This window comes from Erinaceus europaeus, chromosome 7, assembly GCF_950295315.1.
Source record: "Erinaceus europaeus chromosome 7, mEriEur2.1, whole genome shotgun sequence".
Lineage (NCBI taxonomy): Eukaryota > Metazoa > Chordata > Mammalia > Eulipotyphla > Erinaceidae > Erinaceus > Erinaceus europaeus.
In genome coordinates this window covers 83,996,734-84,024,421 of record NC_080168.1, presented here as the reverse complement: position 1 = coordinate 84,024,421, position 27,688 = coordinate 83,996,734, and the positions used below count along the sequence as shown (strand labels likewise).

At 39.4% G+C, this 27,688-nt stretch overlaps 1 protein-coding gene across 1 annotated transcript; it reads right to left on the bottom strand.

The window, feature by feature from the left end:
• Positions 1 to 263: 263 nt before the first annotated feature.
• CKAP2 (cytoskeleton associated protein 2) lies at positions 264 to 27,688 on the bottom strand. Its single transcript, XM_007521569.3, has 9 exons — positions 27,544 to 27,688; positions 25,657 to 25,741; positions 11,921 to 11,996; positions 10,935 to 11,806; positions 9,410 to 9,614; positions 7,985 to 8,155; positions 6,495 to 6,564; positions 3,614 to 3,866; positions 264 to 2,380 (listed from the first exon to the last, which is right to left on the bottom strand). Exons 1-9 carry the CDS (start codon positions 27,611 to 27,613, stop codon positions 2,125 to 2,127), a joined length of 2,058 nt encoding a protein of 685 aa, XP_007521631.1. The 5' UTR covers positions 27,614 to 27,688; the 3' UTR covers positions 264 to 2,124.

Sequence of the window (27,688 nt, the reverse complement as noted above, 5' to 3'; positions counted from 1 at the left end):
AACAACAGTGGAACAAAGGCTTTGTGGCTCTTCCTCTCCCCCTATCTGAAATAAAGAATGAAAAAAATCATCCCAGGAGCTGTGAAATCGAATATGAATGAAGCCTTGGCACTGAAAAAATAATAATAATTTGGAAGATTGCCTTTCTATTAGCTACATCTAAGGAAGGTAGTGGGATTGAAGTAGCAGACTTTTGCTCTGTGCGTAATAAAAATGTTTGGATGCACAACTCAGCCTAAAGAAAAACTCCAGCCAGAAGTCAGTTAAACGGTTAACTTTTTTTTTTATTAATGATTTAAAAATGGTTTACAGAGTATAAGATTACAGAGGTATAACCTCACACATACAAGTGTTGCATTCCACCCTAAAACACCCTCTGCCACTCTTATTTTTCTTTGGATAATTACATCATTGTTCTCGTCACTGACTAGTTACCTTTGCTCACCAACTTTCCTAAATCAGTGCCCGCTATTTACATTACTTCATTATTATATTACTACCTAGACAAAGCTACTTCTTTATTCTGAATCTAAATTCCTGTAGAAAAGAATCTGAAAATCCAGTTAGAGGATATAAGAAATAACTAGAAGGGAGCTAGGGAGACAGCATAATGGTTACGCAGACTTTCAGAACTGAAGCACCAAAAGTCCAAAGTTCAGTCCCCAGCACTACCATAAACCAGAGCTGAGCAGTGCTCTGGAAAAAAAAAAAAAAAAAGGAGTCAACTAAGTAACTTCTCTATGGTCACACAAGATAGGAGCTGAGACTTTGAATGCAGATCTGGATTTGAATGTTTATGCACAATCACATCCTGGAGATAATCTGCTTGGAACAGACCTAGGTCAGACACATTGTCACTACTGTTAAGCATTTGAAAAGGAGATAGACCTTACAGTTGTAAATGTTAGAACTGGAACTAGAGACACACTTTGCCTCAGGAGGGAAAAACACTGTCTAAGAGGAGGAATGGAAATCCTCTATGAAACTTGTCTAGCTAAAGAGGTTTATTTCAAGTTCACTTTTACAGATTTTTTAAAGGTATGCTACATGGCAAAATTAACCAGATAGCAAGAATATAATAATTTAACACTGACAGTGTAAGTCAGCTAGAAATAATATTTCCAAATGGTATATTTTGGGTTATTCACAGAAAGCATGAAAAAACTGGAGCTAAGTTTTGATAATTATTAATACTTGTTCACATTTATGTGATAAAATTTTAAGTCCTACTTTCTGTCCTCTATTAAAATTCTACTAAATTTCAAAGTTAAGTTTCAAACAAATTCACTATGAGCTAAGCTGCACTTCATATTTGTTGAAATGAACATCACTGGAATATTGTTATACAAATATATTAATTTATTGGATTTAGTACACATACAGTTAAGGAAGAATAAAAAATCCTACTCTTGACAAGGTAAATTTGGAAATTTTTGTTTCATCTTATAAAGTATATTTATTCTCTTACAAATGGGATATTTAGTCAACCATCTTGTTTGATGACCTCAGCTATTCTCAAGAAGAAAGAGGCCATGAAACCACAGGTATGGACTCACTGGCATTAGTGAAGGTGAGAACGAGTAACTGTAGAAGCATAAAGGTTAGAAATCAGCATAATAAGGAAAGCTAAATTTTCTGTCTTAATATTTCAAGGGAATCACTCTATACAGTACAATTGCAGACTTACATCCTGATCTAGACTTAAGGAAAGACCAAAAGAAAAATCTGCACTCTGTTTAAAGTCAAAGGTATACACCTTAAAAATTCAAGCTACTTTCATGCAAAAATGTTTATCTAGAATGCCTCACTTCTACCCACACATCACTAAACTTACATTTGTTTTTCCCCTGTAACTTAAGACTGTTAAAAGTAAGGTGAACAAATAAGTAAGAACAAAGTAGACCAACAAAATACACCTCCCAGGGAAACTCAAATCTACAGATAGGTATGGTAGGATTAGCATCCTGACACACACACAAAAGTAACATCTGTTATTATGTGAATCTAGAAAGCTTACTGCCATAAATACCTAGGCACTTGGCTAACTCCTAAGAAACAAAAGTACCACACTCCAGAGATGATAGAAGGAAAGTAAAAAAGAAAAACCCATTCCTCATCACAGATCTATTTCTCTTCTGCTATTTCAGCATCCAAGACCATCGGATAGAGTGCTGCATTAGGGCGGCATATGAAAGCGTCTGTTTCATTTCCCAACTCTGTTAACTCTTCCAGTGAAGACACACAAGGATAATGGTCTTTTAACATATCTGGCAGTTTAGAAGAGTTCTTCTGAAGACGTCGAGACCGTCTAACTGGAGTCAGAAACTTCAGCTCTTTAAAGGTGGAATTTGTTTCATCAATATGCATCTTCTTTTTTACACTAAAACCACAAAATTATTCCCAGTTAAAAAAAAAACTGCAAAGTTTGACCTTGAACTTTTATTTATCATCATATAACCTGTACATTGTAGTAATGTGATTATCTTATATAAAAGTCTCAAATAATTCCTGAAACAGAAAGTCCTTTTTTTTTTTTTGGGGGGGGGTGGGGGGAGTACAGGTCCTGGAAAAGGATGACAGAGGACCTAGTGGGGGTTGTATTATTATGTGGAAAACTGAGAAATGTTATGCATGTACAAACTATTGTATTTACTGTCGAATATAAAACATGAATCCCCCAATAAAGGAAATAAAAAAAAGAAAATCTGTTTTAACTTGTTAAATGTATACACAGTAGATACTAGAATGCTTGTAAGGGAAGGTATATTGTAAGGGTAGGTACAGCATAATGGTTATGCAGAAAACTTTCATGCCTGAGGTTCAGAAGTCCTAGGTTAAATCCTCCAAAATTTAAGTCAGACCTCAGCAATACTCAGATAAATATTAAATAAATAAAAATAGGTGGGAGAGGGGAGTCGGGCTGTAGCGCAGCGGGTTAAGCGCAGGTGGCGCAAAACACAAGGAACGGCATAAGGATCCCGGTTCGAACCCCGGCTCCCCACCTGCAGGGGAGTCGCTTCACAGGCGGTGAAGCAGGTCTGCAGGTGTCTATTTTTCTCTCCTCCTCTCTGTCTTCCCCATCTCTCTCCATTTCTCTCTGTCCTATCCAACAACAACAACAACAATAACAGCAAAAGGGAATAAATAAATAAAAATAAATATTAAAAAAAAAATAAAATAAAATAAAAAATAGGTGGGAGAGATAGCATAGTGGCTATGCAAAAATGTTCATGCCTTAAGGCTCCGAAGTCCCAGGCCCTAGGTGCAGTGCCCTACACCACCATTAGCCAGAGGAGAACAGTGCTCCTGTATATCTTATTTAAAAAAGCCTGTAGAACTGACTAACATTTTTCTATTCCCAAACCTATTGTTAATGAAACTGAGGATTAAAGAAAAATGATGCAATTCTTTATTTTTCAAAATGGTAATTATGTAGGGAAAAAGAAAAGCAAATAAGAGTATTTGAAAGGCAAAATGTTCTTATGATACTTGATTTGGTTAGACCTATTAACAAATGTTTTAATCTTGAAGCAATGTCTAAGTTCTAAAAATTACCATACTATTATTCCTCTGCATAAAAAGAATTAAAGCACGTTACATTTTAAAAGTTTACCTTTGTAAGTGTGGTGTAGTAGACACATTATATTTAATTAAGCAACTTGTGCTGGTATTGGGTGTCTTGACATCACTGCCTGGGTCTTTTGTTGTATCTCTGTCCTGAGCTTTTTCATAGTCTTGAAATGCCACATTTTTGTGAACTTCATTTTTTACTTCTGGTTTTCCTGAATCTAGATTAACCCCTGTATCTTCATTGTTGACTTCTTGTACTTGTTCCTTGGTTATACAAGTCTCTTCAATATTTCCTCCTACAGAAAATACAGTAATAGATCAGATTCAACGGATATTACATCTAACTATTCATAGCTGGTCAAATTTCAAAGTAAAAGAACAGAACTGCCAGCTCCTAAAAATTACTTTTCCAAAGCAAATACTGCTGTCTATTATTTCACAAATGTTTACTATGTGTTAGAAATTGACCTAATGATATTATCTCTAATCTTTTCCTTTTTAAAAAAAATACTTATTTATTCCCTTTTATTGCCCTTGTTGTTTTGATGTCATTGTTTGTTGGATAAGAGAGAGAGAAATGGAGAGAGAAGGGGAAGACAGAGAGGGGGAGAGAAAGATACACACCTGCAGACCTGCTTCACCACCTGTGAAGCAACTCCCCTGCAGGTGGGGAGCCTGGAGCTTGAACCGGGATCCTTATGTATTGGATAGTATGCCAGCTCCCCCTGGCTTCTGCTTAACCATATGCCTATATAGGGATAGATTTAATCCCATTCAAAGCTTTGGTCTATTTACATAAATCACTTTTACATTTACATAAAGCACTCCCTCCAGGGCATTGGTGGTTCAGTGATAGGATTCTCGCCTGCTCTGCCCCCTCCTTGTCACACTCTGATTTTCACCAGTCACTTTTCTCTCCACCCTCTCTATGTCACATCCTGTTTCCACCCTACTTGGCAAGTATATATAAAGACAGCATTGTGAGTTTTGGGGTACTTGGATTTAGCTTAGCTCATCTTAGATTGTGCTGCATCCTGCATGAATAAAGAGATACTGCCTACAGCTCAACCATGAGTCCCTGGTCGTCTGTTACCCGCCCGTGAAGCCAGCCCGGTGAAAACAACATAACCCGGCGAAAACAACCTAGCCCGGCGAAAACAACACTTATGCCAGTCCTTGCGCTTTGTGCCACGTGCGCTTAACCCGCTGCTCTATTGCACGACTCCCCAGTCTTCCTTTCTTTAAAAAAATATTTTTTATTTATTGGAGACATATAGAGAGAAATCAAGAGAAAATGGGGAGATAGACACCACAGCATTGCTTCACTGCTTGTGAGCTTCCCCCTGCAGGTGGACTGGGGGCATGAACATGAGTCCTTGCACACATTATAATGTGTGCTCTAGTGGGTACACCCCTCCTTTTTTTGTGTGTTTATAAAGAAAGTATACTTTATTGTAGTATTAGAAATTGAGTTGGGGGGGGGGCTCCAGGAGTTCTCTGGGGAGAAAACTCAAGAGGAGGTGATTTGGCTGCTATACCCCTATGTGGTGAGGGGACAGGGCATTATAGATAATGGGCTGGAGGTTCCAGTTATGAGAGGGTGGACAGATACATCCAGACAGAGATTGGAGACAGTCAAATCCACTTTTGCTAGAAGGATCTTTCTCTTTCTTTCTTTCTTCCTTCCTTCCTTTCTCTCTGCCTCCAGGGTTATTGCAGGGGCTCGGTCCCTGCACCACAAATCCATTGCTCCTGGAGGCTATTTTCTTCCCTTTTGTTCCCCATTTTTTTAAATCGGTTTTGTGGTTATTATTATTGTTGCTATTGATGTCACTGTTGGTGGATAGAACAGAGAAAAATGGAGAGAGGAGGGGAAGACAGAGAGCAGGGGGAGAGAAAGACACCTGCAGAGTTGCTTCATCGCTCATGAAGTGATCCCCTTCCCCTGCAGGTGGGAAGCCGGGGGCTTGAGCCGGGATCCTTAAGCCAGCACTTGTGCTTCGCGCCATGTGTGCTTAACCTGCTGTGCTACCATCCGACCCCCTAGAAGGATCATTTTTGGCTTCAAAAGTAAGGCAATTTTTTTTTTTTTACCTGACAGCTAATAGATCTTTATTATTCTTAGCAAACAGAATTTCTAAATGGCATAGGAAAAAAAATAATACCATAGATAAAGCCTTTGGATATCCTCTATTCAAACTGCCTTATTGTTACTTTAAAAAAGATTTACTTACTAGTGATAAAAAACAAAAGACCAAGAGCATCACTCTGGCACATATAGTGCCAGGGATCAATCTCAAGTAAGTCCTGGACTCTACCACTGCATTAGCTCCCTGGGTCACAAAATATCCTATTTGGAGGGTTTCACTGCTCAAAGCTAACTTTTTCTGACAGAAAAAAGAGACAGAGAGAAAGACAAGGGAAGACATCATAGCACTAAAGCTTCCTCTTGTTTGAGGGGGTTGGGCTTGAACTTTGAAATTAGGCCATGCACATGGCAAACAAGGTACACTTCTAGGGGAGCTATTTTGCTGGCCCAACAGTGGCCTATTTTTTCTTTCCTTTCTTTATTGGGGAATGAATGGATTACACAGTACAGTTGTTGGCATAGAGTACAGTCTCTCATCTCCCTGTAATAAGCGTCTGCAGAAACACTTTCACCCTCATCTTTTCTACCATTATGCAAAGATCAGAAGTTAAGGCCTAGAGAAGTAACGCAAATCTGGATTTTGAACCGGATCTTCTAACTAAAAATTCTTTATGCGAAGTAAATAACAGAATCATCGGGGCAGATCAATAAATGTATAAGGAAAGATACAATCTATAAAATTTAAAATCTTTAAAAGAGAAAAGGAAAACAATCCAGCAAAAAATTTAATAAAGTCATAATTAATTCACTTGCAGGAAACAAAATAAAAACTCACCAGATTTAGTTTTTTCTTGACTCTTCATTGCCAGAATGTCTACAATTGCATATCTCATCTCTTCTATAGGCTTTATTATTTTTTTAAATAAAGAAAGGAGACCCACATAAGTTAAATATTCTCAGACACTGATGAAATTTTCCAAGAAGAAAATATTAAAACCAATGACTAAATTTTGAAATAAGGCAGTGGTTCTTAGACTATGATTCCCAGAAGATACACTTGAACACTCAAATTTTTATTTTATAAAATTTTCCAATAAATTTATAGAATAAACAGGAATATAAATGATAGAATGTGGGAGTCGGGTTGTAATGCAACAGGTTAAGCGCACTGCACGTGGTGAAAAGTGCAAGGACCACTGCAAAGACCCTGGTTTGAGCTCGCAGCTCCCTACCTGCATGGGAGTCCCTTCACAAGCGGTGAAGCAGGTCTACAGGTGTCTATCTTTCTCTTCCCCTCTCTGTCTTCCCCTCTTCTCTCCATTTCTCTCTGTCCTATCTAACAACAACGACATCAATAACAACAACAATAACTACAACAATTAAAAAAATAAATGATAGAATGTCATCAGTTAAAAATTTTCCCCTATGTATTTTTTCTTAAGCCTTTGGTAACTATTACTGCTTAGTATCAGTAATAGTGATGTAATAAAAATTAATGAGCATGGAGTAAAGTAATACCTTTTCTTCTCCACTATTCCTTTTCCTTCCACGTAAGTCCATAAATATAATTTTATTTCACATGCATATGTGACAGCTCTGGGTTGATTATCCTAGCATATTCCATTGATTCAAAAATTCACCAAATTTTCACTGTGTGCCAATTATTTGCACCTATTATGTTCCTGGAGCTACCATGACTACTATTCAACATTATAAAAGGACACTCTGGCTAGTAGTTCTAAACACCAAGCCTGCTTTCAAAGTCATTGGCTAATTTTGATTTTTGTTTTCTGTTATCTGTTTTGGTATTACATTTTTTTCTCCACTGCTTTCACTGAAGCCTTAGTTCTAATTATCCATCTTAGCTTGACTGGCATTAAGCTCCTTTGAGTAATAATCCCTTCTACCTCAGTGTACTGGGGACCTATCATTCCCTTCTAGTTGTGACCCTGTTGAATGTAATTAGACGTTAGTAAAGCATCTTACATCTATAATCAGTACACATATCATTTAAATATTTGACTTTTGGCTCAGATAAGAGGTTAATAGTATTTGTTGGCTTTGTTGAGACAGAAATGAACAGGCCTTTCTTAAGGCTAAAAGATTTTTACTTTGTGTTTGTGGGGGGGGGGTGGGTGGGAGGGTGGATGGACTCCTCTGTTTTAAGACATCTCCAAAATGTGTTTTTGAGAAATTTTGGACAAAAGGAAATACATTCTAGGAACATATTCCCATAATCTTTTCAAGTTAAATTGGAACATGTCCCCAAAATAATTCTGAATCATTTATACCGTATTAATAAAGGTCAGTAAGCTTTAATCTTACCTGAGCTCCTGTCAGGATGGCTTTCTCATAGATTGTGAAAATATTTTCAATAGGACTCGTGATTGGTTCAATACGTGCAAGGCATATCCAATATTTAACAAGTTTTTTAGCATCTGGAATCTCTTTAATCAGATCATTCAGTATGGCCAATATTTCTTCTCTTGGACACCCCTTAAAATTGCAAAAAGTAAAGTGAAAGCTTTTATCCTACAAGCTGAACAGTTTTAAAAAATTGAACAATTTTTAAATAAGCTTACTATAATCAAAACTAGTGATAAAAGTCAGCAGAAAATTAGTCATGAAAACACTCTTACCCTCTTTAGTCCACTATACTGAACTATTAAGAAAAGTCTTATCAGCTATGAGCATAAGGCAGAAACAAGTAGCCACAAAGCAGTAAAAAATTACTAACATTCTATTTGGTATTGATTCTTATTTTCCACTTGGGAACATTTTGTTTAGAATTTCTGCATCACCAAAAGTTTAAGTGAGACACGCCTGCAGGATTTTTTGTCATTGTCATATTTTGACACAATCAATTCTGCATATTCAGTCCTGCTACATGGGTTTTAGACACTAGTGGTTGACAAAAAAAAAATAAAGATAAATTCAGAAATAAAGGACACATTCTGGAGTTAATTATTGTATTCTGAAGGACTTTGGTATAAATAGTATAATTTTGCTTAAATTCAAGGCCATGATGTACATTTAATGGGATACTGCTTACAACTATTTTCATTAGCTTAAATCTAATAGTAATAACTCTAACTTGTACTGCTAGTCTTTGGTAAAATACATGAGTAGAAAAATTAATTTGCAAATATAGTTAATGAACATAAGAGAAATAAGTGTTGGTGGTGAGAAGTGAATATCCACCCCAGTGCATGTTGTATCACCATCACCTTAGAGCAACATATTTTTGTAACACAAGCAAAAAATATATAATCAGTCTATATATATATTCCCCCGCCCCGGGTTATTGTTGGGGCTTGGTGCCTGCACTATGAATCCACTGCTCATGGAGGCCATTTTTCCACTGTTGTTTTTGCTGTTATTATTGTTGTTGCTGCTGCTGTTGTTGGACAGGACAGAGAAAAACTGAGAGGAAGGGAAGATAGAAAGGGGGAGAGAAAGGTAGACACCTACAGACTTGCTTCACCAAAGGGGTTAGTGAAACAACCTCCTTGCAGGTGGGGACCCCGGGGCTTGAACCGAGATCCTTGCACTGGTCCTTGTGCTTTATACTATGTGAGTTTAATCAGGTGCGCTACCGCCCAGTCCCCTTTTAATGTATTTAAACAGTCTCAATAGAAAATGCAAACCATGAGAGAACACAGAATGATAGCACAATTAACATTATGTTAACATAATATCACCGACATTACTTGATCAAAAAGATAACGCTTCACAAGACAGAGGTTTTACCTCACTAATCAGGCCCAAACATTCAGAAAATGTTTTGTTGACTTTTTCAGTAAATAATCTTTGCTCATCTTCTTCTGCCATGGTTGTCCAAAATGACCCAATCGGTTTTTCATTTTGTTTTGCAGGCTCAGGATGGGTAACTACTGAGCTAGGAGGCTTTTTCAGTGTTCTTCCTTTACTAGCTCTCCACTCACTCAGACGAGCTCTATAGGTAGAAACAGGATATAAGCATTACTGTGGTGTTGATGACAGAATTCTAACAAAAAAGTTTGAAAAAATTCAGCTAAGTAGTTCCATGTGAGTTGTACATAGATATGTTACAGGTCTGAAGAAAACTAAGGAACACATCCGTGCTAATTAATGTATGCTCAGTGACCTTCAGAATACCTTTTAAGTAGAGGAACTAAAAATATTTCTCAATTATGTCAAGCTTATAATAGTAATAATAATAGTTGTTATTATTATTTTCATTGCTCAAGACTTCAATGCTGGGGCTAACTTTTTATTTTAGATAAAAAGGGAGAGGAAGGAGCTACGTGAGTCAACAGATATCTATACAGCAAACTCTAGGTTCAGACCCAGAGTTGAGTAATGTTTATGTAAAAAAAAAAAAAAAAAAAAACCTTGCAAAGACATCTCAGATAGTACATATGCTTTGTCACACAAGACCCAAGTTATTTTTGTTGTTTTGTTTTTTAATTTATTATTGGATAGACAGAGAAATCAAGAAAGGAGGAGGAAACTAGAGAAGGAAAGAGACACCTATAGCCCTACTTCACTACTTGTGGAGCTTTGCCCCTGCAGGTGGGGACCAGAGGCTTGAACCTGGGACCTTGTGCACTATAATGTGTGCAATTAACCAGGTGTGCCACTACCTAACCCCTAACAAGACCCAAGTTTGAGCCCCAACCCCATTGCACTGAAGAAAGCTTTCATGCTGTGGTGTCTGTCCGTCTGTCTCTCTCTATCTATCTGAAAGTCAGCCTGCAGTGGTGAATCCCAGTGATGATGGGGGGTGAATGGGTGGGTGGGGAGGGGGATGGAGCCAAAGCTTTCTTCAGTGCCACAGTACCCTCCATTTGGTGTACCAGGGCATGAACTTAGGTCAAGTGCATGGCAAAGCAGGTACCCACCCAGGCAAGCTAACCCGGTGGTCTTTTCATTAAATGCTTAACTCAAGACTACAGAAAACAAATTAAGAAAGCATACTAAAGCACAATAACAAGTTCTACTGTCCCACAACAAATTAAAGACTCTACACACACACACACACACACACACACACACACACACACACACACACACACAAAATTCTTGTATATTCAAGGACATTATTAGCCACAAGTAGTACTTTATTTTAAAAAAATTAAGCTAAACTAGATATTTTCTGGGGATCGTAATATAATATATACAGATGCCAGGCTACAATGCTGTGACTTGAAGTCTATATATATAGTTGCAAATCAATGTTACCTAAATTTTTAAAAAATTAAAAACCAATACCAATAAAATCACATATACTTACTTCCTCTCTTCTGCTGTTTCTTTTGGCCAAGCTGCTCTACCATCAGTGGTTGCTTTTGCTATAGTATGTCTGCGCTGATCAACAACTTTTGACTTTTCAATTAGTTTGGGATTAGTAGATAAAGGGGGTCTGCTTACAATTTCAGATGTCATGTTTCTTGACAGTGTTCTATTTATTTTCACATCCTGAGAAGAACTGGTCTTAATACTAGATACAGATGCATGTAGCCGTGATTCTTTTTCATTAGGCCCTTTGCGAACTGTGACATTGGCAGTGGTTCTGCTGATGGTGCTGTGTTTCACAGGGTCCTGATTCTTATCATGGTGACTTCTGATAGGAGGTCGAACAAGTTGTTTATTCTGATATGTGGTGCTGACAGATTTTGTGGCTGCCCTGATATGTGAGACACCATCACTTCTCGATGATATTTTAACACTGTTGTTTACAGGCTGAGGCTTTATGGCTCCAGAGAAAGTAGCTGGAAGTTTCTTTGCTATTGAAGAATTATCATCTTTCACTGGAAGTGGTTTTCTAAAGGAATTAACCTTAGACTGAACAATTTGCCCACGGTAAGATCCAAGAACAGGTCTCTTCGGCAAGTTGACATCTTGCTTTGGTTTTTCTGCAGTCATCTGTTTCGTTTTATTATTATTTTTAAGGTGAAATGCTTTGCTTAATGTCATATGTTGACTCTGGGGGTCATCTTTAGTTGGTGTCATCTGCAAACTTTGGTTTTTGGTTTCCAAGTTATGTGTGTCAACTGCTATAGTTGAATTGGTTAATTCCTTAGAAGGTGTTAAAGGATTACAGCTTTTTTCCAGTGTTATATTACTTTTGCTCCCTGTGTGTTTGTTGACGTTTTCTTTATCAGCCTAGAAGAATTATATAAGACAACTTTCAGTATTTTAGAATTCCTTCTTTCAGGAAGAGTTTAAGAAAGGAAAGGGTGAAAAGAAACAGTTTATGAGGGCTATTTCATATCTTACCATTTTTGTTTTAAGTTTCAAAACTTTTGTCTCCTGTTGGACTTTATCCTCAGATGCCATTGCTCTCTGGTCTTCCCTGTGTAAAAAATAAATAAATAATCAGTCCAGGATCAAGGAGAATTCCTTTATGGAGAGAGGAATGAAAGGGTATTGCTTTAAACTGCTTGGAAGAGAGATATGCTGACACAGCTAGGGCATTTTAAGTGACAAGAAGGGTCAAAAAAATATATATCACTAAAAAGACTGTCTTGGTAGTTATCTTCTAAGTGAGGGTGCTCTCTTTTCCTTAGGCATCAGAGCTGCTGAGAACATAGCTATCTCCCCAGTTTTAGCTTCTATATTCATGACATGATGGCAAGCACTCCTCATGTCCTTCCCTGACCTGTCTGGTATGGGGTAAGTGTCAAATTGCCAGACTGCCACCAACATGGAACTTAAATTAATATGGACCCTCCTTATTGATCTCAGCTTGTGTCATCTCTGGGCTTACAGGATACTGTGATGTTTCCTCAGTAAGAACATTTAGAAGGAATCTTATCAGGGATGAGCTAATCTTCCCTCCACCAAAGACAACCAGCCCATCTGCTGTCTACGTTCTGCCTTTTTTCGCTTTAATGGTGAAACTGACATCAATTGCAGGTTTGCCCATGGTCAAACCTGCAATTGGTGCCCAACCCCACCCGCCTACTCAAGATTTTCTTCCTGTGATTATTCACTTTATCATTAACTTATTCTTCTATATGTCATTTCAATCAGCAGTATAATTAGTTATCTCTCATCTTAAAAGGCCTTAGACCTCATTCTCCTTTTTTTTTTTTTTAAGCTACACTTGTACTTTTCTCTATAGCAAATTTTCTCAAAAGGGCATATACCCACCATCTGCCCTGCCACACACTATTCTAGCCTCAGCCTATGCCCATCAAGAATTTGTCCCCCCACTCTACTGCAATCCTCATGTCCTCCACTCCCATGTTTTTACAATTCATGGTGAGTTTGAGTTCTGCCTTCCGTGTACTGCACCTCTCAACAGAACGCACTATCACAAGTCATTTCTCCCTTTAAGCACTTTTCTTCACTAGGCTAGTAGATCATCAAAGTAGAAACTTTTATGTAAATACATAATGCTATTATATAATGTTAAGATGGGGGAAGTGTGAGAGAAACTGTTCTCTGAAGGATTACTTGGACAAAAAAGCCTTAAAATACAGGTTTCTTTCAAAATTCAAAAGGAAAGTATTCCACTGGCCCCTTTTTGTTGCCCTTGTGTTGCTTATCATTGTTGTTGTTAGATAGGACAGAGAGAAATGGAGAGAGGACAGGAAGACAGAGATGGGGAGAGAAAGATAGACACCTGCAGACCTGCTTCACTGCTTGTGAAGTGACTCCCCCTGCAAGTGGGGAGTGGGGGAGGGATCGAAACGGGATCCCTACACTGGGTCCTTGTGCTTCGCACCATGTGTGCTTAACCTACCTGCCCCCCAAAAGGAAAGTATTCCTAAGAAATCTTTGGTATAAAACAAGTAACTGAGCATGGTTTTCACTTTTTGCTGTGAAAAGAAGAAATCATCTGGATTTATTTCTTTTCTAATGAAGAATCATCAGGGCGAAGCAAATGCCCAATGGTGTCTTTAAATTTTTTTATTTTATGAAGAAAAAAGTCAGAGCATCATTCCAATATATGTGGCACTGGGCCAGAACCTGGACCTGTAGGTATGCACGTCCTGTACTCTACCATCTGAACTACTTCCCCAGCCTGCACTTCTCCCTGTTAACAAAAGCAGACACAAATGTAGATCTTCTTTAAAAGTGGTATGATCTGGACTTTCAAAAAGAACTGGGGGTTTGGGATTTTTGTATTTATACTTCAAAAATTATAAAAACTTTAATAATTAATTGATCTAGTAATAATAATTAGACTGATGCATTTTTTGAAAGTGTAATCTGTATGGCTAGGGGGAAGTAGCTCAACTGGTCAAGCACTGGGTCTACCAGTTGCCTGAGGTTTCCTGGCACTGCAGTAATGGAATGGTGTTCTGACTTGTCTTCTCTCTCTTCCTCTCTGGCTCTCTCTCATATGTAATAAGTAAAAGAAAAGAGGAAGGGAGTCGGGTGGTAGCGCAGCAGGTTGAGCACAAGGACCGGAGTAAGGATCCCGGTTGCAGCCCCTGGCTCTTCACCTGCAGGGGAGTCGCTTCACAGGCGGTGAAGCAGGTCTGCAGGTGTCTTTCTCTCCCCCCTCTGTCTTCTCTCCATTTCTCTCTGTCCTATCCAACAACAACAACAACAACAATAATAACTACAACAACAGGGGCAACAAAAGAGGATAAATAGGTAAGTATTAAAAAAAAGAAAAAAGGAAAAAAACAAAGTAGAGTATTTTTGATGTTTCTTAAAGTTAGAAAGGTTTTCATTTTTCTTCTTGTTATGTATAAGCATATTATAATAAATTCCATGATCCAGTAGGAATTCTTATTTAAATAAGTAGAAGAGTCACTTACTGTCGTGTATTAACAGTATCTTTGCTTATTCTTTAGTAAATCTTATCCCACTCCACGGTTATAAATATCACCTAAACACTGAAATTCCCAAGCTTACTATCTCCAACTCAATCTCAGTCCTGAAGTTCAAACAAACAACTATTTGGCATCTCAAAAGAAACAGGATTAATAAACCAGGACTCCCTGAATCCCCCACTATCCTCCAGTCTTTCCCTTCTTAACAGAATCTACAGAAGTATTCAATCAAAATCCTGGAGTCATCTTTTTGTTTTAAAAAAAAATGTGAAAGACAATGCTTATTCTAAAGTAAAGCAACTTGTTAATGTAGAGTTAGATTTATTTGAAAATAATGCCAAACCCATATAAAATTTACCTGGATTTATTTTAATCTACACATACTATTTTTATTTATGTTTGCAGTCTGTGCCTTGTGCATGCATGATCTCATCACTCTTGGGCTGCTTTTTCATCGGGGGGGGGGGGGGGGGAGAGACCATGGGATTGGAGCTTCCCCAGTCCCATAGAACCTCACATGAGGGCCTGGGGCTTAAACCTGGTTCTCAGGTGCATTGCAAGACACACACCCTACCAAGTGTGCCATTCTTCCTGCCCCTAGGTACTACTTTCAGATTAACAAAATAGTGAACTCCTGGCCTCCATAGCACTGGGGGAAGCTTTGGTGCTATGGTGTTGTTGAAAAAGTTAGGCCAGAGTGAGACACAGAAGCAAGGGTTAACTTCTTAATTCAGGAAGAAAAATGCAGTTGGTGGCAATTTTCCCCCTCCTCTGCATAAATGGGATTTTTCTACTGTTGCAATCAAAGTGGCCTTGTCCATGGCCTTAAAATCTGCTACTTCTGCCAAAGAGTCTGCCAAAAATAACCCAAACAAGATGTACTCTCTTGATATAGAAAAATTACCTTGGGGGCCAGGCAGTGGTGCACCTGGTTAAGTGCTGACATTACAGTGTGTAAGGACCTGGGTTTAAGTGCACCAGGCACAAGCAGTAAAGCCCGTCTGTAGGTGTCTTCCTCCCTCCCCTCTCAAATTCTGTCTCTATCCAGTAATAAAGAAAAAATTACCTTTAAATTTGTTGCTATTCTTTTAAAACTTGTTATCGGGTAGCTGAGAAATGTATAAAAGCAATAGCTCTAGTTTGTTCTGGGCTCAGATTTTTTGGTACAAGTTCACCAAGTTGATAATGCTAGCATTAAATTAATACTGCTTCCTGCCTAATTGCGTTGGTGTGTCCCATCTCTCTGTCTGAAAATCCCATAATGGGAGCAAGTGAAGTTCTAGCAACAATAAAAGAATTAACAAAATAATACAGATATTTTTACAAAAGGTCAAGACTAATATGAGTTGTTTCCTCTTAGAACTCCCAAGGAATGGGAGATCTTTACATGCCATACATCAGACAAGAGGCTAATAACCAAAATATATAAAAAGCTCACCAAACTCAACAAGAAAACAAATGACTCCACAAATGGGGAGAGGATATGAACGAAATATTCACCATAGAAGAGATCCGAAGGCCAAGAAACATGAAAAAATGCTCCAAGTCATTGAATGTCAGAGAAATGCAAATAAAGGCAACAATGAGATACCACTTCACTCCTGTGAGAATGTCATACATCAGAAAAAGTAACAGCAACAAAACTGGAGAGGTTGTGGGGACAAAGGAACCCTCCTTGCACTGCTGGTGGGAGTGTAAATTGGTCCAACCTGGGAGTGGGGCAGTAGCACAGGAGGTTAAGCACAGGACCAGCAGAAGGGTCTAGGGTCAAGCCCTCAGCTCCCCACCTACAGGGAAGTCACTTCACAGGTGGTGAAGCAGGTCTGCAGGTGTGTATCTTTCTCTCCCTGTCTTCCTTTCCTCTCTCCATTTCCCTCTGTCCTATCTAACAACAATGACAATAATAGTAACTACAACAATAAAAAGATACAAGGGCAACAAAACGGAATAAATAAATAAATATCAAAAAAAAAAATTGGTCCAACCTCTGTGGAGAGCAGCCTGGAGAACCCTCAGAAGGCTAGAAGTGGACCTTCCTTATGACCCTGCCATTCCTCTCCTAGGGATATATCCTAAGGAACCAAACATACCTATCCAAAAAGATTTGTGTATAACAGCACAATCTGTAATAGCCAAAAACTGGAAGCAACCCAGGTGTCCAACTGAACAAGCTGTGGTCCATATACACAATGGGATACTACTCAGCTATTAAAAATGGCTGTTTCACCGTTTTCAGCACATCTCAAACAGAGCTTGAAGGAATCATTTTAAGTAAGATAGTCAGAACAGAAACAGAAGGATGAATATGGGATGATCTTACTCACAGGCAGAAGTTGAAAAACAAGGTCAGACAAATTGTAAGTAGGGCACCAAAGTTAAAACCCTGTGGTGAGGGGGAGACATGCAGCTTCCTGGGCCAGTGGGGGGTGGGAGTGGGTGGGAGGGATGGGTCACAGTCTTTTGGTGGTGGGAATAGTGTTTATGTACACTCCTAGTAAAATGTAGTCATATAAATCACTAGTTAATTAATATGAGAGGGGGAAAATTGTTTGTCTCTAAGTTTTTTAAAACACAGACTGAGTCTTTTTAATATATAGGCTGTGTATTTGATATGCGGACTCTCTCAAAAGCCTAGACCAAATAGATCACAAGCAACCAATAGCACAGCTATATACAAGATACTGGGTACTGTACAGCAAACCCTAACAAAAGGACTTTTCAAAGGTAACCCAATTACCAAATAATGTGATGATAACATTAACTATCGATTGTCTTTTTGAACCCTAAGACAGCAGGAACCTCACATCTCCACTATAGAACCCCTACTTCCCCCAGTCCTGGAACCCTTGGATAGGGCCCACTTTCCCGTATGCCTCTCCCAATCCATATCAAATAATATTGCATCTGCTGATCACAACCTAATCAATTCAACGATTGCCACCTCAACATGCTTCAGCTCAGACTGTGTCCAGAGACTTCACATGTGGAATGACAACCCTTCAGCTTCATTACTCGGGTAAGACCTTTCCTTTCATAGTATACTCTAATTTCATCTCAGGTGGTTCACTTTCTAACAAAGTCCCAAAACCTAGATATAGACCAGGTTCTGTGAGAGAGAGCATATGTTCACACGTATCCATTATCAAGTGCAAAATATATATCTGAAAGCAGAAGTACACTAGAGTTTGCAGTGAGTATCCCCCTAATACTTCCTCTCCACTATTCCAAGCTTTGGGTCCATGATTGCTCAACAATTTGTTTGGCTTTGTATGTTAACTCTCTTTTCAATCACCAGGTTCCAGATGTCATCAGGATGCCGGCCAGGCTTCCCTGGACTGAAGACCCCACCAATGTGTCCTGGAGCTCAGCTTCCCCAGAGACACACCCTACTAAGGAAAGAGAGAGGTAGACCAGTCAACGCCCATGTTCAGCGGGGAAACAATTACAGAAGCCAGACCTTCTACCTTCTGCAACCCACAATGACCCTGGGTCCATGCTCCCAGAGGGATAGAGTGGGAAAGCTATCAGGGGAGGGGGTGGGATATGGAGATTGGGTGGTGGGAATTGTGTGGAGTTGTACCCCTCCTACCCTATGGTTTTGTTAATTTATCCTTTCTTAAATTAAAAAAAAAAAACAAAAAAAACAAGGTCAGAAGAGAAAACACTAAGCAAAACATGGACTGGAGTTGGTATATACACCAAAGTAAAAGACTCTGGGGTAGATGGGTATGGGGGTGGGGTAGGGTTCAGGTCCTGGAATATGATGGCAGAGGACATAGTGGGGGTTGTATTGTTATGTGGAAAACTGCAAAATGTTATGCATGTACAAACTATTGTATTTTACTGTCAACTATAAACCATTAATGCATAATAAAGAAATTAAAAAAAAGAGTTGCTTCCTCTTAAAGCACAAATTAATTTACACAGGAGATAATCAAATGTGCCATCCAGAAATGTAAACCATTAGTCATATGTGCCACTGAGCTCTTGAAATAGTTGAAATTGGGATAAGTTGAAAATGTAAATTACATGCCAAATATTGAAAGCTTAGCAGCAGCAACAACAACAAAACAATGCAAAATAATAACTTTAAGATATTACATTTTGAAACAACAGATGAGTGGTTGAGCAAGTTGTGGTATATATACACAATGGAATGCTACTCAGTTGTAAAAAATGGTGACTTCACTGTTTTCAGCTGATCTTGGATGGACCTTGAAAAATTCATGTTAAGTGAAATAAGTCAGAAACAGAAGGATGAATATGGGATGAGCTCACTCTCAGGCAGAAGTTGAAAAACAAGATGAGAAAAGAAAACACAAGTAGAACCTAATCTGGAATTGGCATATTGCACCAAAGTAAAAGACTCTGGGGTGGGTGGGGGGAAGAATACAGATCCAAGAAGGATGACAGAGGACCTAGTGGGGGTTGTATTACTATATGGAAAACTGGGAAATGTTATGCATGTACAAACTATTGTATTTACTGTTGAATGTAAAACATTAATTCTGCAATAATTAAAACACACACACACACACACACACACACGATATTACATTTTGAAAACACAAGAGATATTAAAGGAACCAGGTGGTAGCACACCTGGTTGGGTTGTTACAATGTGCAAGGACCCGGGTTCGAGTCCTTGTTTCCCACTTATAGGAGGAAAGCTTCACAAGTGGTGAAGCAGGTCTGCAGGTGTCTCTCTCTGTCTTCCTTTCTATCTCCACCCTTCTGTCTCAATTTCTGGTTGTCTCTATCCTATAAAAATAATTTTAAAAACTTAAAAAAGATTGGATGGAGCTTGAAGAAATCATGTTAAGTGAAATAAGTCAGAAACAGAAGGATGAATATGGGATGATTTCACTCTCAGGCAGAAGTTGAAAAACAAGAACAGAAGAGAAAACACAAGTAGAACTTGAGCTGGAATTAGTGTATTGCACCAAAGTAAAAGACTCTGGGGTGGCTGGGCTGGGGGACTTCTGGAGGCAGGGCTACAGAGCAGCAGCAGCTGTGTTTCTCTTCTCTCCTTTCCCAGGTCAACTAGGAATACTAAAGATCATCATGGACCTCAACAAGGCAGGACTAGAACGACTTCAGGAACTCACCGAATCACCAGTGAGTGCAAATATGTGTGGCTCGTGAACAGAGAGGAGCCTAGGGAGAGATTAAGTGGCTGGTAACAGTCCAGCAGTTTACCAATTGAGGCACCACCTCCTGTCTGTTTTACCAACAAAAATACTGCTGAAGGGAGGAAAGGACTCCCCTAAGACTCACCAAATTCAACTCTGAGTCTCCATTGCTACTGCCCTCAGAGGCTGGAGCAGCAGGGGGGAGGCCCTGTGCTGCAAACAGGGGACAGAGAATCAACCAGGAAACTCAGATCTATACCTTGGTGGCCTTGTGGTGGGGCTGTGAGAGTCTCTTTGCATAACCAATGGATTATCTCTGCCCCACCTGCTTTATCTCTTAGTCAGGAGTCAGTGATTAAGCTAAGAAGCCCACTTATAGTTTAAAAGCCCTCAGGCTCCCATAGCCTACGGGGAAGAAAGAGAACAGAAGAGGCTTTTAAGCCATTGAGCTCCAACTCAGAGATTAAAATACTATGGAAACAACTGTGAATTTCCACCAACTGTAAACCCTTTAATTACCTTATTTAGACAAAAGTCAATCCAGGAAAGAGTGATCAGTAATTTGAAAACTACTGAGAGAGGGACCTCATAACATAATATACAGAATGGTTAAACCAACAAGAAGAAATATTGGAGAAATGAACCAGGACAACAGTCCAGCTAAAAGCCCCCCAAAGGGTGAAGCACAAAATAATGAGGTCAACACCCAAACCCTAGTGAAGGAAATAAAAACAGGAGTGAGTAAAGAGTTTGAAAGAATTGTCATCAGAAATGCAGAAACAACAAATGAGACTCTGGAAGAAAACACTAATTCTCTCAAGGTTATTAGAGAGTTGAAAGCTGAAATAGCTGAGCTAAAAACACAACTAGCTGAATAAGCTAAAACAGTATCAGAACAGGGTAACAAAATAGATGAACTCCAGAAAACAGTACAGGGGAGCAAGGATAGAATAAATGAGGCTGAAGACAGAATTAGCAAGATGGGAGGATGAATTAGAGACAACTAAAAAAGAAGAGATCTCAAAAAGAGATTAAGAGATACTGAAAACAACAACAGAGACCTATGGGATGACTTCAAAAGAAATAATATACATGTTATTGGCTTACCAGAGGAAGAAAGAGAGGGAGGGGAAGAAAGTATTCTTCAGGACATAATAGCTGAAAAATTCTCTAGTGTAGACAACATCAAAGACATAAAGGTTCAAGACGCACAGAGGGTCCCAAACAGAATTAACCCGGACTTAAAAAAGACACCAAGACACATCATATTTAGAATAGAAAGGAATAAGGATAAGGAAAGGGTCCTGAAGGCTACAAGAGAAAAACAAGGAGTCACCTACAGAGGAAAACCCATAAGATTAGCAGCAGACTTATCTACACAAACACTACAGGCCAGAAGAGAATTGCAAGATATCTATCGAGTGCTCAATGAGAAAGGCTTTCAACCAAGACTACTGTATCCTGTTAGACTGTCATTCAGACTAGATAGAGGTATAAAAACCTTCTCAGACAAGCAACAGCTGAAAGAGTCAACTATACCTAGCCTGCCCTGAAAGAAGTTCTGAATGGTCTCCTATAAACAGTCAGATGACCATAAATAGGCCATGTATCAGTCACTCTAAAAAATCTAAAATATCTTCAATCTTTGATATCAACAAATGTCAATGGCCTGAATTCACCTATTAAAATACACAGAGTAGGAAGATGGATCAGAAAACACAACCCAACAATATGCTGTCTACAGGAAACCCACCTAAATCAACAAGACAAACGACTCAAAGTGAAAGGATGGAAAACTACCATACAAGCCAATGGCCCACAAAAAAGGGCAGGAACAGCTATTCTCATATCTGACATGATAGACAAAATTTAAAAATTTTAAAGAGGATCAGTCAATCAAGAGGACTTAACAATTACTAACATCTATGCACCCACTGAGAAGCCATCTAAATACATCAAACATCTACTGAAAGAGCTACAGCAATATATTAACAGCAACACAGTCATAGTAGGGGACTTCAACACTCTACTCTCTCAACTTGACAGATCATCCAGGCAGAAAATCAATAAAGAAAAGAGGGAGCTAAATGAGGAGATAGATAAACTAGAACTATTGGACATTTTCAGAGTCATTCACCCAAAGAAAATGGAATACACATTCTACTCAAGTCCACATGGGTCATTCTCAAGCATAGACCATATTTTAGGCCACAAATACAGCATCAGCAAATTTAAGAGCACTGAAATTATCCCAAGCATATTCTCAGACCCCAGTGGAATTAAACTAACACTTAACAATCAATAACAGATTAGTAATAGTCTCAAAATGTGGAAGCTCAACAGTACACTCCTTAACAACTACTGGGTCAAAGAGGAAATAAAGGAAGAAATCAAAATGTTAGGAGAGTTCAATGAAAATGAAGACAGAAACTATCAAAGTATTTGGGACACAACTAAGGCAGTACTGAGAGGGAAGGTCATAGCCATACAAGCACACATTAGGAAACAAGAAAAAGCAAAATAAACAGCCTGATTGCCCATCTTAAAGACCTAGGAAAGAAGAACAAAGGAACCCTAAAGCAACCAAAAGGACAGAAATCACTAAAGTTAGGGCAGAAATCAGTAACACTGAAAATAAGAAAACCATACAAAACATCAACGAAAGTAAATGTTGGTTCTTCGAAAGAGTGAACAGAATCGACAAACCTTTAGCCAGACTCACAAAACAAAAAAGGAAAAGGCTCAAATAAATTGGATCAAAAATGAAAGAGGAGATATCACAACAGACACCACAGAATTTCAACCTATCATGTGAGGCTTCTATGAACAACTATATGCCACCAAGTTACAGAACCTGGAAGAAATGGACGATTTCCTAGATACCCTTGAACTTCCAAAATTGAGTAAAGAGGAACTAGATAACATGTACAGGCCCATCACAGCTAATGAAATTGAAACAGTTATCAAAAAGCTTCCCAAGAATAAAAGTCCTGGACCAGATGGTTTTACAAATGAATTCTACAAAACCTTCAAAGAACTAATACCTCTACTTTTAAAAGCCTTTCAGAAGATTGAAGACACTGGAATACTCCCTGCCAGCTTCTATGAAACCAACATCACTCTGATACGAAAAGCAGACAGGGACACAACCAAAAATGAAAACTACAGGCCAATATCTCTGATGAACATAGACGCTAAAATATTGAACAAAATTCTAGCCAACCGGATACAGTAGTATATTATAAAGACTATTTATCATGACCAAGTGGGATTTATCCCAGGGATGCAAGGTTAGTTTAATATACATAAATCAGTCAACGTGATCCACCACATCAATAAAAGCAAGAACAAAAACCACATGGTTATATCAATAGATGCAGAGAAGGCCTTTGACAAAATACAACATCCCTTTATGAGTAAAATGCTACAAAAAAATGGGAATAGATGGAAAATTCCTGAAGATAGTGGAGTCTATATATAGCAAACCTACATCCAACATCATACTCAGTGGTAAAAAACTGGAAGCATTTCCCCTCAGATCAGGTACTTGACAGGGCTGCCCATTATCACCATTACTATTCAACATAGTGTTGGAAGTTCTTGCCATAGCAGTCAGGCAGGAGCAAGGAATTAAAGGCATACAGATAGGAAGAGAAGAAGTCAAACTCTCCCTATTTGTAGATGACATGATTAGTATACACAGGAAAACCTAAGGAATCCAGCAAGAAGCTTCTGGAAATCATCAGGCAATACAGTAAGGTGTCAGGCTACAAAATTAACATACAAAAGTCAGTGGCATTCCTCTATGCAAACACTAAGTTAGAAGATGAAATCCAGAAATCAATTCCTTTTACTATATAGCAACAAAAACAATAAACTATCTAGGAATAAACCTAACCCAAGAAGTGAAAGACTTGTATACTGAAAATCAGGAGTCACTACTCAAGGAAATAGAGAAAGACACAAAGAAATGAAAAGATATTCCATATTCATGGGTTGGAAGAATTAACATCATCAAAATGAATATACTACCCAGAGCCATATACAAATTTAATGCTATCACCACTAAGATCCCAACCACATTTTTTAGCATAATAGAACAAATGCTACAATTGTTTGTCCGAAACCAGAAAAGACCCAGAATTGCCAAAACAAAAGAACAGAACTGGAGGCATCACACTCCCAGATCTCAAACTATATTATAGGGCCATTGTCATCAAAACTGCTTGGTACTGGAACATGAATAGACACACTGACCAGTGGAATAGAATTTAGAGCCCAGAAGTGAGCCCCCACACCTATGGACATCTAATCTTTGACAAAGGTGCCCAGACTATTAAATGGAGAAAGCAGAGTCTCTTCAACAAATGGTGTTGGAAACAATGGGTTGAAACATGCAGAAGAATGAAACTGAACCACTCTATTTCACCAAATACAAAAGTAAATTCCAAGTGGATCAAGGACTTGAATGTTAGACCACAAGCTATCAGATACTTAGAGGAAAATATTGGCAGAACTCTTTTCCGCATAAATTTTAAAGACATCTTCAATGAAATGAATCTAATTACAAAGAAGACTAAGGCAAGTATAAACCTACGGAATTATATCAAATTAAAAAGCTTCTTCACAGCAAAAGAAACCAGTACCCAAACCAAGAGACCCCTCACAGAATGGGAGAAGAGCTTTCATGCCATACATCAGACAAGAGGCTAATAACCAAAATATATAAAGAGCTCACCAAACTCAATAACAAGAAAACAAAAAACCCCATCCAAAAATGGGGAGAGGACATGGACAGAATATTCATCACAAAAGAGATCCAAAAGGCAGAGAAACACATGAAAAAATGCTCCAAGTCTTTGATTGTCAGAGAAATGCAAATAAAGACAACAATGAGATACCACTTCACTCCTGTGAGAATGTCATACATCAGAAAAGGTAATAGCAGCAAATACTGGAGAGGTTGTGGGGTCAAAGTCCTCCTGCACTACTGGTGAGAATTTAAATGGGTCCAACCTCTGTGGAGAACAGTCTGGAAAACTCTCAGAAGGCTAGAAATGGACCTACCCTATGATCCTGCAATTCCTCTCCTGGGGATATATCCTAAGGAACCCAACACACCCATCCAAAAAGATCTGTGTACACATATGTTCTTAGCAACACAATTTGTATTAGCCAAAACCTGGAAGCAACCCAGGTGTCCAACAACAGATGAGCAAGTTGTGGTATATCTACACAATAGAATACTACTCAGCTATTAAACAGAGAAAACACAAGTAGAACCTGAACTAGAATTGGCGTATTGCACCAAGGTAAAAGACTCTGGGGTGGGTGTGGGGGGTGGAAGGGAGAATATACATGTCCAAAAAGGATGACAGAGGACCTAGTGTGGGTTGTATTGTTATATGGAAAACTGGGAAATGTTATGCATGTACAAACTATTGTATTTACTGTCGAATGTAAAACATTAATTCCCTTTAAAGAATTAAAAAAAAAAAAAAAAGACTCTGGGGTAGATGCCAGGGAGAGTACAGGTTAGGAAGGATGACAGAGGACCTAGTGAGGGTTGTACTGTTATGTGGAAATGTTATGCATGTAGAAACCATTGTATTCACTGTCGACTGTAAAACATTAACCCCCCCCCATAAGGAAACTAAAAAAAAATAAAAAAGAAAAAATAACTTGTACGTAAAAAAATTTTTTTAAATAAAGATATGAAATAAATCATTAAAACTAATTTGCAAAATGAACACTTTTTATGAAGTGGTGGAGAAAAAAAAACAGGGTCACACTCTACCATTGAAACACTTTGTTATTTTCCATTTTCACATTTTTGTGAGAAAAAGAAAGAGGAGAGAGACACCAAAGCACCATTCCACCATTCATCAAGCTCCTTCCCTTGGTGCTGGGATATGATAAGCCAGGAATCAATCACTTAAGACACACACTGCTCACTGAGTCTCCTCCCCTGCCCACCCCAACACTTCAGCTGTAGCTACTCTATAATTTTAAATGATACATGGATCACAAAATAGTTTTGACAACCCTGATATGATCTTATAGATCTGAAATGAAATACATTTGACCATACCTGGGTAATACTTGATTTTCCCGGTTTAATGAAAACAGAGTTTTCCTCTTTAGAAGGTGTTCCTTGAGTTTTTGTCTTCTTTGTTCTAAACAACAAAAGAGCTACAAGTCAGCATTATAACATTAACTTCTAATAACTATTTCCTAATGGAGAGTTTGAAATATGCTCTACAGGACATCATATCAAATTTCTCAAAGAAGAGTCAGGTGATGGCACACCTGGTAGAGTGTACACACTATCATGTGCAAGGATCCATGTTCAAGACCGCAGGCCCCAAATGCAAGGGAGATTTTTCACCAAGGGTAAAAGTGCTGCAAGTGTATGTGTGTGTCTCTTTCCCTCCTTCCCTCTCATTTTCTGTCTCTATCCTAAATTAAAAAAAAAATGTTCCAGGTAGATAGCTGAGAAGTTTTCTGGTAATAAATAAATAAATTAAATCCCAATAAAGTACTGTCCTAGAGAAATAATGATCAATGAGAGCTTTATTCTTTGTTTTCATCATAAAAGGTACCCAACTGCCACTCTGCACAAGGATGACATTCTCTACTGTCTCCTAGAGAAAATCAGGAGAACATTTTCTTTTTGGTGCCAGAGGTCTGACCCTGTGCCTTAAACATGGGAAGGAAGCTTGTGCTCTGCCAGGGGTGAGCAGCATTTTTAACCAAGGGCCAAGTTTTAAGAAACTCCAGTAAATAGGGAAGATGAGCCACTACTGTTGAATGCACTAACATTCATTGAATGCAAATAAATGTCTTCTGTTTCTCCTGCTCATGCAAGACAAAGAAATACCAGTGTCGTGCACTTCTGACGACCTAACCCAGTCTAGATTTCCATAAAGTTCAAGGCATTGAATAAAAACCTTTTCTTTTCCCCTTGTCATCAGGCTTATCGCTGGGGCTCTGTGCTTGTACTCTCCACTCCCTGAAGACTATTTATTTTTAGATAGAGGGTAAGACAGAGAGACACCACAGTAAGGCTCCACTGCTTCTAGGCTCTCTCCAAGTAGGTATCCCTGTAGTCTTTCTCCTCCCTCCCTCCCTCCCTTCCTTCTGTCCCTGTTGGGAACTGAACCTGGGACCTCACCTCTGAACCTCAGGCATGAAAGTCATTTGCAAAATCATAAATGCTGTGTCCCTGTCCCTCCCATTACATTTCCTAAATGAAGGGACCCCTTAGGGATGCTCGCCATGGCGGGGGGTGCGTAGGCCTGCAGGAAGTAGTTCTGCAGGTGTCTTTCTCTCTCCTCTATCTTCCCCTCCCAGCTCAATTTCTTTCTGTCCCATCCAATAAAAAATGGCTGCCCCAGGTATGAATCCTTATTACCCCCCCCCCCCACGCCACCTTCATCCTGACTCAGGGCGCGGCCAGAAATCCTGAGCTGGGGTGGGGTAGGGTGCTGACACCTGGGAAGTGAGGACACCTGGGGACACTTGGGGGGGTGCTGACACCTTGGGGGGTCTGACACCTGGGGCAGTGACACCTGGGAGGGTGCTGACACCTGGGGACACTTGGGGGGGTGCTGACACCTGGGGGGGTGACACCTGTCAACGGGAGATGCGGCCGCACCCACGTGCCAACAGTTGTCTGGTAAACCATCACCAGCCCCTAATAAAATTCATATATATTTATACACATGACAACTCGCACCTCTTACGAAGACTTTCTCGACTCGGGATACAGGGGGGTGGGGCGCGGTCCGGCCCGGAGCCGCCTTGCACCCCGAAGCCAGGCTGGGCCGAAGCGCCCTCCCCCCACCAAGCCCGCAGGCTAAGCGGCATCTTCCGCGCCCTCTGACCCCCAGCGGCCAACCGTCAGCTGCTCCGCGACCGCAGGCTCCAACCGCCCGGCCCCGCTCGCCCGCCCGGCTCTAGCCGCCGCGGCGCTCACCTCTGAAGGCAGAATCCGCCCTGTGGCTCGGGGGCAACTGCAGGTCCCGGGGCACCGCCGCGGCGCTCATGGAGCCGGGGCCGGAGGACGCTTCTCAGCGAAGACAGCCTGTGACACCTCAAACTCAACCCGCAGCTTTCACGCG